The following is a 19849-nucleotide window of genomic DNA, read 5'->3' as shown; positions in this document are numbered from 1 at the left end:
CATGCCATGTTGCATGAGGTTTATGCTGTTGGTCCGTAGCCCAAGTTAGTTGAGTGAGACAACTTTATCTGGGTCAGGGGATGTGGAACGTCATCAACTTATGTGGTGTGACGTCATCAATTAAATCGTTCGCGTGTCAAGTGTTACGTCACAGTCAATTTTAAGGTTAATACTTCAATCGTAATTAACCACGCCGACAATAACCGTTACAAGTTCGTGTCTGAACACGACTATATAGGTTACTATGGTAACATCGTTACGTCATCATTCTATGACGTCACGCTAATAATCGTTTCGTCATCAATCGTTTGTTTTGAGATTCCGCAATTTGTTCGAGGCGACTTCCAGTTCATTCCTCGCATTAATTATTTACACAACGATCCATGTACGAAGGCTGTAATTGAATTGCAATGACGCAGTTAATTTATGAGGCGCCCTGACTCGAGTGGTTTGAAAGTTTGAATCGAGACCCAAAGGGTACAGGTTCGATGCTCAATACTGCTACCGATAGACGTATGTGACAACTGCAATGCTCTAACCCAGTGGTCACTTATGGGCTGTAGCACCATTAGTGTCGCTTGTCTTATTGCGCCGTTGTTTTACCGTTATTCTCAGGGTTATATTTCAATCCAAGCTTCACTAACGTAATTGAAACCATAAATACAGTTTATGTTAATCCATATTTCCACCATTATGCAGGTTATGTTGTAAATTATGATCAAACAAAGGGATATTGTTGGTAACAATGGGGAGAGGAAGTTACGTCATAGAGCGAGGTCGAAGATCGTGGCAACGATTATTAAAATCGCGACCGCGTTCGCCGTTTTTGTGACGTCATTAATTTTGTTGACGTCATTGCTGAAAACGAAGTTTTTCTCTGACGTCATTAATACGTCACGAGCAGAACTACGTCACGAAACAATTGATTTGAATATTTACCGCCAAGTTGAGTTGCTGGTGGTTAGGAAAAGACGAAGTTCAGAGTTGGCTCCTTCGACAGTGGTTGCGAAACATCCGGACGCAGAAGGTACTTGGCCCAATGATCTACACTCTGGTGGGATATATTCGCTGGAAAGTGAATTAATATTAAACACCAAGAACCAGAAGATCGCACATAAACAACCAACATTGGAAGATGCATTGTTGGCTCCTGGGAATGCGACGGTGTATGAACGAACCAAAGATTTCTGCGAAGAATTAGCAGCAAAAAAGTAAGTGTTGATGTATATTATGTATTTGTTGCATATATTCTCCAAGACATTTTTACCGCATCGTGTTTTCACGAATTTTTTGCTGCCAATAACTTTCCATTCTCTTCGTTATTATGATTTATTTTTACATAGTTGACCTATTGGAAAAAAAGGTATATAAGTTATGTTCCAATACTGTTCTGTATAAGGTAGGAAGGATACCGTTAATTCACGTATAATCTTCCATTGCCCAGTCGATGAGTATTCTTGTTTTCCACCAAATGAGATTTACAAAGTGAAAACGAAAACCATACTACCCCGGCCTACTATATGATGTATAACGTTATACCCTCACATGCAGTTCCTCGCATGACAACACAACAGGTGAGGAAGGAGGGCATGGCGGGAAACATGACACGTGTTCGATGGAACGAAACTCGGGAGTTCCAGCTCTGTGGACGATCCTCTATATCTTTATCGTATTGTTCCTGTTTATAGGTTGGTAGTTATATCCTAATGGGTGGGACCTTGAGTGACTTATCCATGGTTGCCAATCCCATGCCCACAGTCGAGTTGCTGAACCTATTGCAGTGTGTGGATAAGCAGACATGACTTTTGGTTGGTTTGGTCATTTATATCCTCGTGGGTGGGAACTTGAGTAACTTATCCGTGGTTGCCACTCCCATGCCCACAGTCGAGTTGCTGAAGCTATTATACCAACGGTTGATTCATACTATTAACCAATTGTTGTCCCACAGCTTTAGCGATCATATGCGACGACTTCTTCGTTCCATCACTGGAGGCAATATCCGAGAAACTAAACCTTAGCGATGACGTAGCCGGCGCCACTTTCATGGCGGCTGGTTCATCAGCGCCAGAGTTGTTCACTTCAATAGCTGGTATCGGGGCAGGAAGTGACGTCGGTGTTGGGACGATCGTGGGGTAAGTTGGGACACTTGATTAATTGACACAAAATCATTAGTATGAAAGATTTGCTGCACGAATTTTCTACAACAAACCAACGTCATGTGGTTAGCGGCTTAATCATAGGTTGGCATATTCGCGAAATAATCGGCTTAAGGTATCATCATAATTAAAAGGTAATGGTAAGATATATATATCTAAAAACCACTATTAAGAGTTTTTATATGAGAAGCCACGGGAGCTGAGGTGAACGTCTATGTTATCTCATTATCCCAATATAATTATCGTGTTTTAAGTTTCGGTTAGAATTGCTGCGTTAAATAAATGTATATATAGTAGGGTGGGGGAAGATGTGGGACACCTTTTCATTCTATTTTCTCGTCCCATTTGGTAGTAAACAAAGAACATTCAAAGAATTATAAAAACCGTATCCTCACAACTCCCATAGACCGTTGTTAATTGTTTAAAACACGACAGGATATTTGGATATTATGTGCTGAAGGTGTCCCGTCTTCCCCCAACCTACTATACTTAACAATATATATACTGCATTAGAAAGAACAGGTGTCATATTTAGTAGATAATATTAATTCTTGAATATAACTAAAGGTCGCTATTTGATTAGAACTTGCTTGGTTAATATAATATTAATAACTGCCTGGTCATTTAACGATTATATCTCGTCGATCCTTAAAGTATTGATTAATTTTTAATGGGTTGCGATTAATATTAAAGTAATAAAACAAATAACGTTTAATTAATTATTTAAAACTTATACAACAATAAAAACTCAATGATGTAAATGACTTGGTGTGGGCGAATCAAATCGAAGATAAACGTGAAAATATTAATGAATAAAATCAATAAATAAATGTAACTTATTTATCCTCGTGTGACGGGCAACGACAGTTGTTATAACACGGGTGTTCTGTTTTATACACCTCGTGCCCGCTTACGAGTTACCACGTATGTAACTTATTTATCCTCGCATGGCGGGGCAACGACAGTCGATATAAAACGTAGGTACACTTCGTACAATGATAGCAGCTTTGAGCTTTGAACCGATGACACATACACCCACAATGGTGGCACATTAAGCCCAAACTCATAACCTCTGGTTCAAAGTCTAGCGTTTATTGTGGTACCGGTGAAAATAATGCAAATCTCAACCAACCACCTGCAAATCAATATCCAATAATCATATTCTCCTAAACAACCAATATATTTGGATTTTAATATCTTTGCCCTCATTTAATTTCGACAGGTCCGCTGTGTTCAATCTACTCGTCATCATAGCTTTGACGTCAGCATTGGCGGGCCGGGTAATTGCTCATATATTTCCATCAATTGTGTTTATCTGTATACATGTGCATGTGTTTATTATTAGGTGTCGACTGTGGCCACACGTGGTTCCTTTTAGAGCAATAATTTTAAACAAATATAGCACAAGTTGTTTACCCCCCATTGGTGTGATTCAACAAATAATTAATCCGTGCACGACCGGGAAGATGCCACACGTTTCTTACACACCAATCCATCACTTGCTGATAGTTAAAGCAGGTGTTACCACAACTGGGATGGCATTCTCAGCTACCGACTAAACCATCGACCAACTTCTGTGATAAGCAATTACCAGAAAAAACGTGGTTGCCAATAGTAACCGCGACCGACTAACTATAATCGGTAGCCAAAAATACCCTGATCTCAGGACATGAAATCTAAGATTAAAAATAAATACTTACAAAAACATAAATTATCGAATTTTATCGTGTGACGGCACCTTTAGCACATAATATCCTAATATCCTGATCGTGTGTTAAACAATTAACAACAGTCTACGGAAGTTGTGAGGATACGGTTTTATATTTCTTTCGAATGTTCTTTGTTTACTACCAAAGGGACAAGTTGATGAAACGAAAAGATGTCCTATTTCCCCACCCTATTATATCTAAATGTGCGTTTAATGCGTTTAAATAAACAAAGCTTTACATTCCCAGGTATTGCAAATAGATTGGCGACCATTGATTCGGGATTCCATCTTCTACGCTCTGTCTATTATAACCTTCATCATGTTTTCATGGGACGCATATTTTGTTTGGTGGGAATCATTCCTATTGTTGCTTCTGTATGTCCTTTATATCGTCACAATGAAGTTTAATCCGATGCTGATGGAATTTATGGCGTCATGGAAGTGCTGGTAGGAATATAAACGTCATATACGGCAATATAGTAGGGTGGGGGAGATGGGACACCTTTAGCTCATAATATCCAAATATCTTGATCGTGTTTTAAACAATTAACAACGGTCTATGGAAGTCGTGAGAATACGTTTTTTATAATTCTTTTAATGTTCTATGTTTACTACCAAATGGGACGGAAAAATAGAATGAAAAGATGTCCCATCTTCCCTACCCTACTATATTACACATACAACCTCATATATTATCAGGTAATCCTTCAACTGGTGTTCGTTAAAACTTTTGATTTTAAAATTCGTGTCAGGAGTCGTTCGTGCGAAATTTAACTTTGAAATAGCGCGAAAACATGCTTCGTTTATATTATTACACTTGGAACTAAAAATAAACTGACTGCCTACAAAAATCGATGAACAAACAGCTTAATCATGACATCACAATAAACATGCGTTTATTACGTCACACACATTGTTGTTTTAAATTCAAGAACATGCCCATTGTCTGTAATTTCAGAATCCTTTGTTTTTTTCACAGCTCATGTTTTGAATTAAAAGATGGCCGAATATCGCCAAGTGCTGTTGAACCTGTAGAAGCACCTGCTGAGGAAAAGAACCCACCGCCCCCAACACCAAAACCACAGGTGTACAACTTGTTTATCCTCACGTGCCAACGACAGTCGTTACAACACGGGTGTTCTGTTTCATACACCTCGTGCCAGCTTACAAGTTACCGCGTATGTAACTTATTTATCCTCGCATGGCGGGCAACGACAGTAGTTATACCACGGGTGTTCTGTTTCATACACCTCATGCCCGCTTACAAGTTACCACAGATGTAAGTTTGTGGGATGATGTTTCGGTTTTCCTAATTTAAACAACCCATTAGTGACCGCTGGGTTGAAGCAATTGCCGTTAAATGTCTTGCCCAAGGACACATACGCCCACAATGGTGATTTCGTGGAAAAGGAAGTCCCAATGTATTTGACATCCACTTGTTTGATTGACAGGTCGAACCTCCTGCCCCAACCAACACAGTTATTGTTGAAGCTGAAAAGAAAATCAAGTTTAGAAAAAGTCAAAGTTTGGACGCTGCAAGGTTGGTGAACGTGTTATGTTGTGATGGTTGATATATCTGCCAATGACATTCAATTTAAGTATTTTAACCATCTGTGATGAGCTTCTTATAAATCAAATTACAGGCACACTTTTATTCAATGCTACCATTTACCATTATTTTATCCCTCCCCTGTTGTAACGACTGTCGTTTTGCTGTTAATTGTATTATGTCACAGGTTAGGCAGGGGTTGTGGGTGTCGTCGTTGCTGCTGTTGTTGTAGAAACAGAAGGCTGACAAGGCTGGACGAAACCCCACAAACAGAAGATCAAGTTGATGATGGGTTGATATGTGATGAATGTTTGCAAGCTCAGCAATACGAGACGAGATACAAAGAGGTTGGTGAAGGAGTTGATTTGGGAGGTTGCGATAAAGAAGAGGGAAGAGATGGATGTTGCCGACATCAAAAGAAGAGTCCGCCTCCTCCTTATTCAGAAAATGAAGAAAATTTCAGCAAAGAATTTGAAGCTGGGTAAATATGAATGGGGCTTGTTTTAAAATAAAAGCCCTTCACATTAAAGCAAATTCAACATACCAAATGATACAAGTAAAGATTTGGGTTTTATCCTTGCGTGGCCGGCAAATGACAGTCGTTATAACACGGGTGTTCTGTTTCATACACCTCGTGCCAGCTTACCAGTTACCACGTATGTTACTTATTTATCCTCGCATGGCGGGGCAACGACAGTCATTATAACACGGGTGTTCTGTTTCATACACCTCGTGCCAGCTTACGAGTTACCACTTGGGTAACTTTGTGATTGTGTTTCTGTTTGGCTGACAATTTGAACTACCTATTAGTGACCACTGGGTTGAAGCAATTGCCATTAAGCCTCTTGCCCAAGGACACCTATGCAAAATTAGTGGTAGCGATGAACCATATTCTATTGTTCTGTTGCAAGATTTTACTTTTCAACTTCACAAACCAGATTGAGCGACAACACAGTCCAACCCTCAAGAAACTCGAACCAAAGCAATCATAATCGATTCATTTTCCACCCAAGGAGTTGTTCGTGCGGACATTTTGGGACAAACCCAGACTTTTCATCAGTTGTAAGTTTAATTTGTAGAATAATTGAATTAAATATCCTGCATATTGTGACGATAAGTTTTAGGCAATAAAAACTATTCCGGTGTTTTAACAAATGTTATTTGTTGCTAATTTCCTTCTTTTCATAATTTAAACAAATCCAAGGTATAGTAATTAAAATAATATTTCTATATTTACTTTCAACCTTGATATCCAGGACAACGATGTCGACGCTTACAGTGAAGTAGCGAGCGTGGGTGATGTCATGTCTGGGAGACCTCAAGTGCCAGATGTAAGTATTCATGATGTCATATTGATGATGTCATGCTTGTGATGTTATGCTGATGATGTCATACTTGTGATGTCATACTGATGATGTCATATTGATGATGTCATACTTTTGATGTTATGCTGGTGATGTCATACTTGTGATGTTATGCTGATGATGTCATACTGATGATGTCATATTGATGATGTCATACTTGTGATGTCATGCTGATGATGTCATACTCATGATGTCATATTGATGATGTCATACTTTTGATGTTATGCTGGTGATGTCATACTTGTGATGTTATGCTGATGATGTCATATTGATGATGTCAAACTGACACATGTGGCCACCTAACAATACTAAACCATCCATTTAATCCCCAGGAACCTGAGTCACCTGACCAACCAACATCAGAGGACAACCCTCCTGTCGCAGGTTGTTATATTAAGGTTCTGGGTTCAAATCCCACTTGAGTGACTCATTCACACCGGGCCTTTGTGTAAAATATTAATCCAATTGCAAAAACACTCACCCACAAAGTTACATTCGTAGTAACTCGTAAGCGGGCACGAGGTGTATGAAACAAGGCTAAATAAGTTACATTAATATATCTTTGTAAACAGGTGAAGCAGGATTGAATGAGAATGTTGGAAAAGAAGAAGAAACAATGTCGGTGTTCCCGTGTCTTCCTCCTATCAGGCACCCCCCTCCTGATAAGTAAGTTTGTTGACATACGTTGTAACTTATTTATCCTCACATGGCGGGGTAACGACAATCGTTAACGACGGCGTTCTGTTTAATACACCTCGTGCTTGCTTACGAGTTACCACGTATGTAACTTTGTGAGTGATTGTTTTTCTGTATAGCTGACAATTTTAGTGACCACTGGGTTGTAACCTTTAATATTAAATACCTTGCCCAAGGATATATGCACTTACAATGGCGGTGTTAATCATAAAACTTGTATCTGCTGGTCTAGAATCAGGTGTGTCACAGCAGTACATGGTAATTACAGTTATTACATCACAATACCTCTTATATGAACAGACCAGATTCTAGTCACTGTGTACCGAGTGCAAAGTACTTGGGGAACTTGTTCGTTTATGTTTTATCTTTTCCATGGATATGTGCTTATACGTGGACCATACCTGACTGCTCTAAACCAGACACGAGGTGAGTGATGTTGTTAATACACACAAGTGTCACCATTTATGTTTGAATATCTGGGTTAAACATATTGAATCTGTAACAAAGATTTGTGTGTAAGTTTGCTACTCTGGTATAAAAAACATTTTTGTATTCGCTCATGCGATTAAAACATTAGTTTTATGACAAACGAAACATTGGCGTAATAAAATCAACGGTTTTATTCCAGAGTAGCCAAATTATATATTGCATTAAAAGTAAATAATAGAATAAAACATTTTTATTGTTGTAATAGTTGAATCATTTTATTCATGCTTACAAAAAGTGATTTGTCAGAGTTTTCTATTAAACTAAGCAAAATGTTTGGTTGCCACAAAATAATTGAGAAACATATGATATACCTCTTACACTGTGTAGTCTGGTTTATAACAAGCTTCCCATCTTTACAGGAAATGGTATTTGTTCTCTTTCTTCATGAGCATTCTATGGATTGCCAGCATCAGTTATGTTATGGTGGCGGCTGTGGAAATAATTGGATGTTTGTTGGGCGTTGATACTTATACGATGGGGTTGCTCGTGATTGCTGTCGGGACAAGTGTACCGGTAAGTGAGGGTTTTATTCAAAGTAAAGATATGTGTGGACAAGACACCTAACAACAATTGCTCCAACCCAGTGGTCACTAATGGGTTGTCCAAATTATCAGCCATACATAAAAAAATGAAAAAACCAAAAAAAATAATCACCCACAAGCCACAAAGTAACATACATGGTAACACGTAAGCTGGCACGAGGTGTTAAACCTGTGTTATAACTACTGTTGTTTTCTGGCCATTCACAGGATGCCCTCAGTTCCATCCTGGTTGCACGTGAAGGTTACGGTGACATGGCGGTGTCGAACGCTATCGGTTCAAACGTGTTCGACATAAACCTTGGGCTTGGCTTGCCTTTCCTCATCGCGAGTCTCATAACTTCGGAACCTGTGCATTTATTATCTCCATTACAAACAGTGGGTGATGTTGTGTTTAAGTTTAAATAAAGTTAGTTTTATTGCATACGTTAATAAAAACAAATCCTGATATTATGTTATTCATGGTTAATTTTTCTAAATTGAATTTGAATATCAAATAGCAATTATTCAATGCCAACTCTGGCCTAATTTCTAGACCTTGCTATGCCATAGGAGTACCTCACCCATAAAACACAGTTGAAATTAGATTTAGTAATTATAATAAATAGAATACTATTTTTTTGAGAAAAAATAAATGAACTTTTTCTGTATCTCTATTAGCATCATTATTTAATTTCAGTGTCTGATGTCCAACCTCCCCCTTCCCTTTCAAATGGTTCCCCACGTTAAGTTTGGGTTCATCTTGTTGTTGATCCTCGCAGTGTGTCTCGTTATGTTCATCGCTGTGAGGTTCAGGTAATTTTAACTTATCAATATCTGATAACACCTTGTAAACAACTTAAAAATGGTTTTATAAATATTAGTTTGACGCCATAGCACACTGGTTGAAGCACTTGCCTTTAAACCAGAGGTTACTGGGTTCGAAGCTCGATGCTGCTACCATTGTGAGCGTTTGTGTCCTTGGGCAAGACACTTAACGGTAATTTCTCCGACCCAGTGGTCACTGATGGGTTGTTCAAATTATCAGCCATATAGAAAGTAGTTTATAACCGGCACGGAGTGTATGAAGCAGTACACTTATGTTATAACCACTGTCTAAGCCCAGCCACACAAAGAATTAACACTTTTTAATAATTCAACTTCATTAATCCCCCCGCAGATTAAACCGAGCTGTTGGCGTGATATTCGTGTCGTTATACATCGGATTCATGATCTATGCGTTTGTGCAAGAGAAAGTTTGCCATGCTTTCTTTTGTTGAAACTTTTCATATCAAATAAATTATTCTTTTGTTTATACATCACAGGATTTTATTTATATTTGCAAAACTCAGAAATAAACAATCAAGACTAGTGAATATGTGGTTGTTGTTGTTGTTATTCCGACCACAAGATACAATGCTTGTTCTTGTCTCCTGTGACAAGCCTCCCACCCAACCAATTGCATGAAATAACTGGATCGCTGTAGAAGGAATGAAATGTTAATGATTGTAACCAGAGGATCCTGGGTTCAAGCCTTGATGCTGCCACCATTGTGAGCAGGTGTCCTTGGGCAATTGTTTCAAACCAGTGGTCACTAATAGGCTTTATAAATTGTCCACAATACAAAAATAATAACATACAAAGTTACAAATATAATAAATCGTAAGCGGGCACAAGGTGTATGAAACCGAACACATGTGTCAAAACAACTGTCGTTGCCCGCCATGCGAGGATAAATAAGCTACATACATGGTAACTCGTAAGCGGGCACGAGGTGTATGAAACAAAACACCCGTGTTAAAACGACTGTCGTTGCCCACCATGCGAGGATAAATAAGCTACATACATGGTAACTCGTAAGCGGGCACGAGGTGTATGAAACAAAACACCCGTGTTAAAACGACTGTCGTTGCTCACCATGCGAGGATAAATAAGTTACATGCGTGGTAACTTGTGAGCGGGCACAAGGTATAACACCTGCGTTATATCAACAGCCATCATTGCCCCACCACAGATAAACACCACGCAGTCACCTGTGTTCCTTGGTAATTGAAACAAGTTCTCCCGTCTTAACCTTCCAAGTCAACACGGATCCATCACTGGAACCAACGGCTACAAACATCCCATCGTTGCTGTACGAGCATCGGGTTTGGTCGGTGGCTACTTTGAACCGATCGTCACTGTGGGGGGTTTGTTGTGTTTATGATAATGAAGTCATATTGAAAAATAAATCAAAGAGAAAAATGGTAAGGTTTATACAACCTATAAATGAAAGACAAGTTCAACATTACATAAGTGTATGGAGTAAAAATATTTTGTATGAAATGTGTAGAAACTTGCCAAAGAATGAGATCATAGAAACATAAACGGGTGACACCCTACAACGTGGTGCGTCAATGGATCAAAGATTTAGACATTAAAAGCTTATTTGCACAATCACGTAGCAGCACTCAGCATTGAACTCGGTAACCTGTAGTTGCAAAGTTCTTGCCACTACTACAACACAACCCATATAACCAACACATACTTACCTGAACAAACTGACCACGGCTGATTTCCTCAAATCAATAACTTCCAGTGTGTGGTCTTTGGTGCAACAAACCAAAGTAGTTTTATCGAACGGCATATCTACTGATGTTACGCGCCCCCCAACCACGATCTCATTCTGTGCATGGCCACTTATTCTATGGAAACAACGTTTAAATAGAATAGTGAAGATGAAATAATCAAAACAACGAAGAGAAAGGAATTAGCAACAAAACAACAGTCGTTGACAAATACTGTCCTTACCAAAACATAAATACAAGTATTAACACACGTGATGTTTTAAACACTTAAAAAGGATATTTTATTTAAATTTCGATTAATCAACTGACACCACCAAACCATGACATCACCAAACTATGACACCACCAAACCATGACATCACCAAACTATGACATCACCAAACTATGACATCACCAAACCATGACATCACCAAACCATGACATCACCAAACTATGACATCACCAAACTATGACATCACCTCGCATCCCATATTCGAACCTTCCGATCAAAATGGCCGCTAGCCAAACAATCAGCGTCGTCAGCCGACACGAGGTCGTTGCACGATGAGCCCGCCATGAACGTGCGCGTACACGAACCTGAACGTACGTCCCATACCTGTGTGTACCTCATGCTCACTGTCGAGTTAGTGTATTCATACACCTCATGCTCACTGTCTAGTTATAACATGGGTGTCTTCTGATACACCAGACACACATGGTGTATTCATACACCTCATGCTCACTGTCGAGTTATAACATGGGTGTCTTCTTATACACCAGACAAACATGGTGTATTCATACACCTCATGCTCACTGTCGAGTTATAACATGGGTGTCTTCTTATACACCAGACACACATGGTGTATTCATACACCTCATGCTCACTGTCGAGTTATAACATGGGTGTCTTCTTATACACCAGACACACATGGTGTATTCATACACCTCATGCTCACTGTCGAGTTATAACATGGGTGTCTTCTTATACACCAGACACACATGGTGTATTTATACACTTCATGCTCACTGTCAAGTTATAACATGGGTGTCTTCTTATACACCAGACACACATGGTGTTTTTATACACCTCATGCTCACTGTCGAGTTATAACATGGGTGTCTTCTTATACACCAGACACACATGGTGTATTCCTACACCTCATGCTTACTGTCGAGTTATAACATGGGTGTCTCCTTATACACCAGACACACATGGTGTATTCATACACCTCATGCTCACTGTCGAGCTACTCACCTTAACCGTTCTATCATTACTTCCCGAAGCAAGTCGATGAACGGACCCGAGAAACCTTGCAGCCAGAACTTTACCCCCGTGGCCCGTTAACGTCAACTGTAGAAATATCATATTTATAATTACATACAATGACGGCGTATGCACCGAATTAAATTTATTTATAAGTATCATTAATGTTTCGTCATATTCGTGTCATAAGTCTGATAACGGTTTAAATAAAGAAACTTTTCTCTTAAAAATATACATATGCCTGCTGACGTTTACGCATAGGAAAATTTTTTTTTAATTTTTGCGTGCCAGTTGTAACCTGAAACATGATTACTCAAAACACATTCACAAAATACATTGGGAGGTTCAGTGTACTTGTGCACGATAACAAATGGGTTAAGTTTATGGTCACGTCAGGTCTTATATGTTTTTTAATGATTAAACTAATAGTGTGGTCGAAAATATAGAGGGACAGTCGGACTTGACCATAAACATGGGATAGAAATGATCATCTTATTCAACATAGTATGTTAAAAAAAAAAAATTTAAATCAATAAATTTTTACAAAAACAATCCTGTACCTTTAATCTCTGTGTTTCAATCGTCCAAATACGAGTTGCGTAATCATTGGAACTTGCGGCAAGTATTTGGTCCTGAGGTCCCATGTCAATATCGGTGATTCCACCGTTACTACCACGTAGTGTATATTGTAGACGACTCTTGTCTGCATGAAGGGTATGGTGTGTTGGTGGGGGGTGGGAATGTAAACAATTGTAGTGATAGGGAATAAATGCCACCTAAATCTGTGGCTAATTCATAGAACTGTGAAAACGCCACAGTAAAACACCCACAAAGTCACATAGGTGGTATTTTATAAGCAAGACTGTTATTATCCCACCAAACAGGGATAAATAAGTTACATACTTCATTACAGTTTACTCCGTCATTGTGGTGGGAACCGTTATTATAAGTAATCATGAATATATTAGAATTAAACGATGGATTAAACAGTCACGACATGAAGTAAACAACAATCCTAACACTGGTTTGAAACAAAAAATCGCATAAAATTTTGGAGAATTCAAACCATCGTAACTTATTGTTTGGGTTTATTATTATTAGGAGTTGAAGGTTTTATTTATTACGAGATGAAAATATTGTTACAACAACAAACACAAGCGTGAACATAACAACATATAAACAACACTCAGGGAAACACTACAGTAGACATACTAAATATACAACAGTGAACAAACAATTACAACATAACCAAAACACAACAAATACATGTGAATAGAATAAACAATAAAAAAATAAGAATCAAGACCCTCGTTTCCAATAATCAGTAAACAGTTATTATTTGAATACAGAAACATAACAAACACCAAAGAGCAACAAATCCCAAGTTAACAATTAACCAAAACAAACCAACAGAAACATAAACAACAACAAACCTGTTCCTCCGATAAAATTCCAGATATGGATGAAACGATCGCTGCCCCCGGTGGCCAATATTCCGCCCGATGACGAGAAACGTGTCGCTGTTACTTCGCTCTCATGCGCCCTCTGTCGGTGGGTTGGGTAAAAACTTACGTGCCCATTATATCAATAAAGCAACTTACATGCCCATTATAATAATAAACAAGCAGAGGCAAGCTATTGTGATAAAGAAGTTAATCAAATGATAACCATGGTATATCTCATCTAGCAATGGTGTAGTGATGGTTCTCAAACTTTTCTTCACATTTTATTTTGCATTTCCCCTAAATTTATTCTATATATTATATATGACTTGTCTATGCTTTGACCAAATTAACTTTGTTATATTGGCCTTTCTCCCTTAACCATCTTTAAGTATAAAGTCTTACTAGGGGCGTGGTAGTTTTATCGTACAGAACAAAAATGTTTCAATACATAAGTGCCCATTACATTTAATATGTTAAATATTATGACCTACCCATTTACACAGAGCAAGTTGTGGCAACCTAACAACAGCCATACAGTGATGGTGGCTTCCATACATAGAGGGCGGGGTTTCCTCTTCTATTGAAACTTTCTTGGATACTCTGGGTTAAAGTAAGGTATATAGTTTGGTGGGGGAGGATGGGACAACATTTTATTCTATGAACAAGACACTTATCGTCAAATTGCTTCAGCCCACTGGTCATTAATGTGTTGTCCAACAAGTAGGGCGGGAGGGATGGGACAACCTTTCATTCCATTTACTCGTCCCATTTGGTAGTAAGCAAAGAACATAAGTTCATGTTATAAAACAAATTAGAACTTCAGTGGTTAGTGCCAGGTGGGATATCAAGAAAAATTACTTCGCTAGTTCGGAGTTGTTATCGTTACGAGTGTCAAGACAAGACACTTATCAGTAATTGCTCCAACCCATCACTAATGAGCTGTCTGAGTTGTCAGCCATACAGAAAATTAATCACCCACAAAGTTACATAAATGGTAACTCGCAAGCGGACACGAGATGTATGAAACAGAACACCCGTGTTATAACGACTGTCGTTGCCCCGCCATGCGAGGATAATAAGTTACATACGTGGTAACTTGTAAGCGGGGACAAGGTGTATGAAACAGAACACCCGTGTTATAACGACTACCGTTGCCCGCCATGTGAGGATAAATAAGTTACATACGTGGTAACTTGTAAGCGGACACGAGATGTATGAAACAGAACACTCCTGTTATAACACAATATATAAAATAAAACTCACCCAAAAAACTCTGAAATCCTGCAAAATAAAACAAGTCAAATGTGTAAGAAAACCAATTATCGTTTTGAATTTATTTATAATATAATACATGTTTCTCACATCATTATACCAATATACCAGCATCACACCATGCCATGCTTTATACATTTGACTTACTTTTGTTTAAACGTAGGCGGGGAAGCTGAATGGATATCATTGCTTGAGGTAGAAGCATCTGAACCTTTCCTGTTGTAATGAATGGATGTACACTGGTATCAATGGTTGTATAAATATTGTGTGTGGATGTATACTAGGGTGGGGGAAGATGGGACACCTTTTTAGTTTATTTCTCGTCCCAATTCGAAGTAAACAAAGAACATTCAAACAATTATAAAACCGTATTCTTACGACTCCCATAGACTGTTGTTAATTGTTTAAAAGGCGATAAGGATGTTTGAATACAATGTGCTAAAGGTGTCCCATCTTCCCCCCCAGCCACAATAAACATACGACCCCACCTTGCTTGCTGTGTGTTTTCCACCGCACCTTCTTGTAATCCTGCTGTAACTTTCCTATCAGATTTTCTATAAAAATAAATTCAATGAGTATTAGTGGGGTCTAGATGGTAGCACTCTGGGTGTTAGGGTAATAGGCCTACATCTCAGGTTTCAGGTGTGGTTCACTGAAGACCTCACCCTTATAGAATAGAATCTCTATTATTGAGTGTCTATAAACTGTCTTAGTGGGGTCTAGATGGTAGCACCCTGGGTGTTGGGGTAATAGACCTACATCCCAGGTCTCAGTTCCAAGCACTACCAAAAACAAATCCCCCAAAATCAAACAAACTAAATAACCTTACCGCGCCTATGTAAGCTAGACCACCAACCTTTTAAAATTATCGTTCTCGGAATTAAGCGACTCGGCTTCCTTATGTTTAAACTTCAACCAACGTTCGACTAAATCTCGGTTGTCCATCTGACACTGCCGTAGTTTTCCATCAACAGATTCGTAAGTGATGTGCAAAGCTTGGTACTCATCCTTCAGCGTCTGGTTGGCCTGCGTGGTTGAGAAAATAAATAAATATCACAGGTTTTTACAGTTTACATGCAATGCAGGAGTGCGGTGTTTTTGTAAAAAAATCCTAACAAAAGTATGCAAAAAGTTTTCATAAAAAAGTGCATTTTATGAGTTTTAGTTTTCTGTAATACAGGAAGTTTTTTTTGCAGAAAGTACTTTTTATTCAAAATTATTTCTGATTGTAACTGCAGTTTTATCTCAAAATAAAACATTTAAGATTTTTTTGCTGATTCTATAAAGTACATAAGGAAACACTGAGCACAAGTTTTGACTTTGGCGCACCCTAGTGGTTGCATGTGTACGAGATTACCGACCTGCTGTAATTCGCTGATGTGGGTTTCGAGGGAAGAAGTTTGTTGGTTTAATTTATTCACTTCATCAGTTTTATCTTTTAACCTGGAAATTGTGGACAATTTATTATAAGTGAATGGGAACAACATGAGTTATAAATGCCAGCGATGACATCATGTGTTTTGGAACCGGAGTTTCAGCCAGCTTCTCAGTCCAAACCCAAACCAGCTTCTCAGTCCAAACAAACAATTTAATGAAAGAGATATATTTCGACTAAATGGCATCGTCAGTCTCTTATTAAAATGCAATAGCATTACACCAACACAGATTATTCTAAGCCTTACGTTTGCTTTACTTCAATCAATTCCTTTTCTTTCTCTTGCACTGCAAAGTTGAGGTCAATTATTTGTTGGTTGCGAGCTCCTTTAGTTCGGTGGACCTCGGTCAGTTCTTCCTGTTATAATGGATGGCAATCATGGCCGTATTTACACCATTTCACACTTGACGTTATTAAAGCATTGTAGTGTGGGGTGCAGCTGAACCCCGTGCACCCCTAAATCGACGCCTATGATAGTAATGTTGAGAATATTTATAACATACAGATACAGGAACATATGGGTGTTTGGTGATGGTCAATTCTAGCATGCAAGTTGTAAAGTTAATTAATAATTATAAACCATATGTAAATAATCCGGGTGCATATTAACAGTTTAATTGGTGATAACTGGTAACACACCAACTGACATGTGACACATTGTAACGGATCTGAACACAAAAGGTTTCGAATCTCACGGGTTGAACTTGTGTACATCCCTAACTGCAATGTAACTAAAGTTTAAATAATGTTAAACAAATGATATCCAACCTGAATCCTTATTAATTTTTGTTCCAACGCGGCAACTTGTTCGGATCGTTCGCTCCCGGTAACACTGTGATGATGTCATTATTATTCATTGCAAAATCACCATTTATACCGGTTTCCCTTTTTCATATTTTATCAGTTACCACGTATGTAACTTATTAATCCTCGCATGGAGAGGCAACAACAGTTGTTATAACACTGGTGTTCTGTTCTGTTTCATTGTGCCCGCTACGAGTTACCACGTATGTAACTTTGTAGTTGATTTATTTAATTTGAACAACCCATAGTGGCCACTAAGTTAAACCAATTATCATAAGTGTCTTTCCCAATGATACGACACAAGGCTTGTCGCTGCTACCATTGTGGGCGTATGTGTCCTTGGACAAGACACTTAACGTCAATTGCTCCATCCCAGCGGTCACTAATGGGTTATCAGCCATACATAAAAAATGAAAAAATCCAAAATAAATAATCACCCAAAAAGTAACATACACAGACACACAGCAATCGGTAAGCTAACATGATGTATATGAACACCCGTGTGATAACGACTGTTGTTTTCTGGCCATGCGAGGATAAAGTAAGTTACATTCACCCACCCACCCACCAAAACCTTCACACCAACTTACGTTCCATGGGCCTTGGTAGAAATTTCGCGACGATTTTTCTCGAGTTCATTTTTCAAATTCTCGTTTTCTTTCTGAAGATTCTTGTTTTGATCATGCAGAAGATTGTCTAAGATAAAAATGCACAATTCCTGTGATGATCGCTTTACACACATAAATATAACTGTATTTTAAGAAGGTCACTTAAGATTTGGTTAAAAAATAACAAAAAATGACGCCTATATCATATAATAACATACCATCTGTCATATTTATTATAATTTATTTATAAAATTATACTTACGCGAGTTAATAATATCAGCGAATCGACCATACAGTTTATTTCTGTTCTCAATCTGCTGCAAAACAGCGACCTTATAATCCGTACTGACACTCATATCAAAACTAAACTTTAATATTTTTGTTTTGAAACCAAATCCCAAAGTCAGTCACGCATGATGAACTTGTAAACCACGTGACAGCTGACCCACAGAGCCTCTTAGTGGCCACTTTCTCTTTATGCCAGCACACGCTTGATGGCGCCATACATATTTACCAATTTCAAAGCTAAATGCGTAATAACGTCATCACACATTTTTTAACAAAATCTGACATCTTACTACAGAACCATAAAGCAGAAATAACGTTTGGTTGATGTTTTATTTTGAACCATACGATTTACACAAAACAATAAAAACTGACGACTTTTGTTGAAGGTTGAAACTTCTGAAAAATGGAAACATGAATAAAATACCTTCATAATTTATGTGGCTGGCGTTGGTGGAAAGCCACTACGGCACGACAAGCCCCCAGCCAATGGTAGTGGGTTTCTACCCCTTTGCTGGATAGACCTTACCCAAGCAAGGTTAAATAAACCATTAAACAAAAATAGTAAGGAACACACCAACAAAAAGACAAAAATAGTACAACGAGTGCAGCGACATACATGTGCCAAACATGCAACAAACACAACAGCTCAATCATACAAAAAGGAGGCGCAGTCAAAAAGTAAACGCGGACATAATCAGTGAAACATCTACAAATAAAATATGGGTCAAATCCTGAAGGATAATCATCTGCAGTGTACACCATATTGAATGTCCGACCGCAAGGAGTCGAAGCCAATAACAGCTCCGCATGTCCCAAACAAAAAGTAAGACGCCATGTTGGTACCGCGTATACTCTCGTCGTATCTTCACACAATATAATAACGTCCGGATGTTACGCACCGCATCGACCGTTACGAAACTGCGTCAGGTTGTTACGAACCGCAAAAACAGTGACCTAAATACCTAGCGTAGCATCACTGGCGGCGACGTCCACGCAACCACCTAACCGTTAAGTAACTCAATCAAAACTGACGTAACCGCACCGAACGCAGGGTCATGACAATGCTCTGACCCACCCTATCGACGTCGTAGCGTAATTGTGACGTGGCCATCGTCCCAATCACGCTACATGACGTTCTAATACAGAGTTAAAGTTACACGTAGGGAAGTTTAAACTACGATATATTAAACTATTAAGATGGTTTATATTATTTTATGCGCATATTATACTGCGTGTTAATATTACTCGAGTATTTGTGTACCAACACAGCGTTCTCACCAAACGATCAGGACAATACAGAATCGCTGAAGGGTTCGAACTTTGTAGACGAAGTACCCAATAGAGTGTACAACAACAAAATCTGATCCAGCAAGATGTTCTCCATAGTTTCATTGTATATATTTCATAGACATGCAAAATGCACTATAGTAGTGACTGACTAAAAATAGCTGGCGACATTAGGTCCAGCTGAATAAGAATACAGCAGCGCAGACAAGACACACATACAACACACAACTCATACTTATAATACTCAAACCTCAAACCGTGTATCCTTTATCGGCGTCTTCGTCTTTGTTCTTCGTCTGCAAATGTAAGATGGTTACGTCACAGTCAGCAACTTCAATACCCCGTCCACAAAATTTTATTCCCCTTTTTACTCTATTCCAGACTTAATATTATAATATAAAGATAATATACAATACCTTT

At 38.5% G+C, this 19849-nt stretch overlaps 2 protein-coding genes across 2 annotated transcripts; one reads left to right on the top strand and one right to left on the bottom strand.

Annotated features, from left to right (window-relative positions):
• Positions 1-678: 678 nt before the first annotated feature.
• LOC100177825 (sodium/potassium/calcium exchanger 2) lies at positions 679-9856 on the top strand. The gene is made up of 17 exons (XM_026838070.1): positions 679-1211; positions 1552-1688; positions 1949-2132; positions 3379-3436; positions 4112-4311; positions 4844-4949; positions 5316-5404; positions 5601-5894; positions 6352-6475; positions 6670-6744; positions 7110-7161; positions 7350-7443; positions 7774-7899; positions 8322-8475; positions 8712-8879; positions 9181-9296; positions 9661-9856. The coding sequence occupies exons 1-17, from the start codon at positions 715-717 to the stop codon at positions 9758-9760; spliced, it is 2574 nt and encodes an 857-aa protein (XP_026693871.1). The 5' UTR covers positions 679-714; the 3' UTR covers positions 9761-9856.
• Positions 9792-18323, bottom strand: LOC100175499 (autophagy-related protein 16-1). Its single transcript, XM_002129237.5, has 17 exons — positions 18117-18323; positions 17837-17942; positions 17211-17274; positions 16690-16799; positions 16369-16450; positions 15864-16033; positions 15496-15561; positions 15155-15223; positions 14999-15016; positions 14227-14335; positions 13724-13835; positions 12851-12993; positions 12282-12377; positions 11506-11642; positions 11012-11164; positions 10514-10660; positions 9792-9960 (listed from the first exon to the last, which is right to left on the bottom strand). The coding sequence occupies exons 1-17, from the start codon at positions 18208-18210 to the stop codon at positions 9876-9878; spliced, it is 1761 nt and encodes a 586-aa protein (XP_002129273.1). The 5' UTR covers positions 18211-18323; the 3' UTR covers positions 9792-9875.
• Between the last annotated feature and the right edge of the window lie 1526 nt (positions 18324-19849).

Source organism: Ciona intestinalis, unplaced genomic scaffold (genome assembly GCF_000224145.3).
Source record: "Ciona intestinalis unplaced genomic scaffold, KH HT000052.1, whole genome shotgun sequence".
NCBI lineage: Eukaryota > Metazoa > Chordata > Ascidiacea > Phlebobranchia > Cionidae > Ciona > Ciona intestinalis.
The sequence above is the reverse complement of the archived record's forward strand: the minus strand, read 5'-3'. Positions and strand labels throughout refer to the sequence as shown.

What these genes read in the sequence shown, in the direction of transcription:
- LOC100177825 (XM_026838070.1), top strand. Translation starts at nt 715, where the DNA reads ATGATCAAACAAAGGGATATTGTTGGTAACAATGGGGAGAGGAAGTTA. An exon ending in CTGTCGGGACAAGTGTACCG is followed by an intron (nt 8,476 to 8,711) that starts GTAAGTGAGGGT and finishes GGCCATTCACAG; the next exon opens with GATGCCCTCAGTTCCATCCT. An exon ending in TATTATCTCCATTACAAACA is followed by an intron (nt 8,880 to 9,180) that starts GTGGGTGATGTT and finishes ATTTAATTTCAG; the next exon opens with TGTCTGATGTCCAACCTCCC.
- LOC100175499 (XM_002129237.5), bottom strand. Translation starts at nt 18,210, where the DNA reads ATGAGTGTCAGTACGGATTATAAGGTCGCTGTTTTGCAGCAGATTGAG. An exon ending in AAAAATTAATAAGGATTCAG is followed by an intron (nt 16,800 to 17,210) that starts GTTGGATATCAT and finishes CCATTATAACAG; the next exon opens with GAAGAACTGACCGAGGTCCA. An exon ending in AACTTGCTCTGTGTAAATGG is followed by an intron (nt 13,836 to 14,226) that starts GTAGGTCATAAT and finishes ACCCACCGACAG; the next exon opens with AGGGCGCATGAGAGCGAAGT.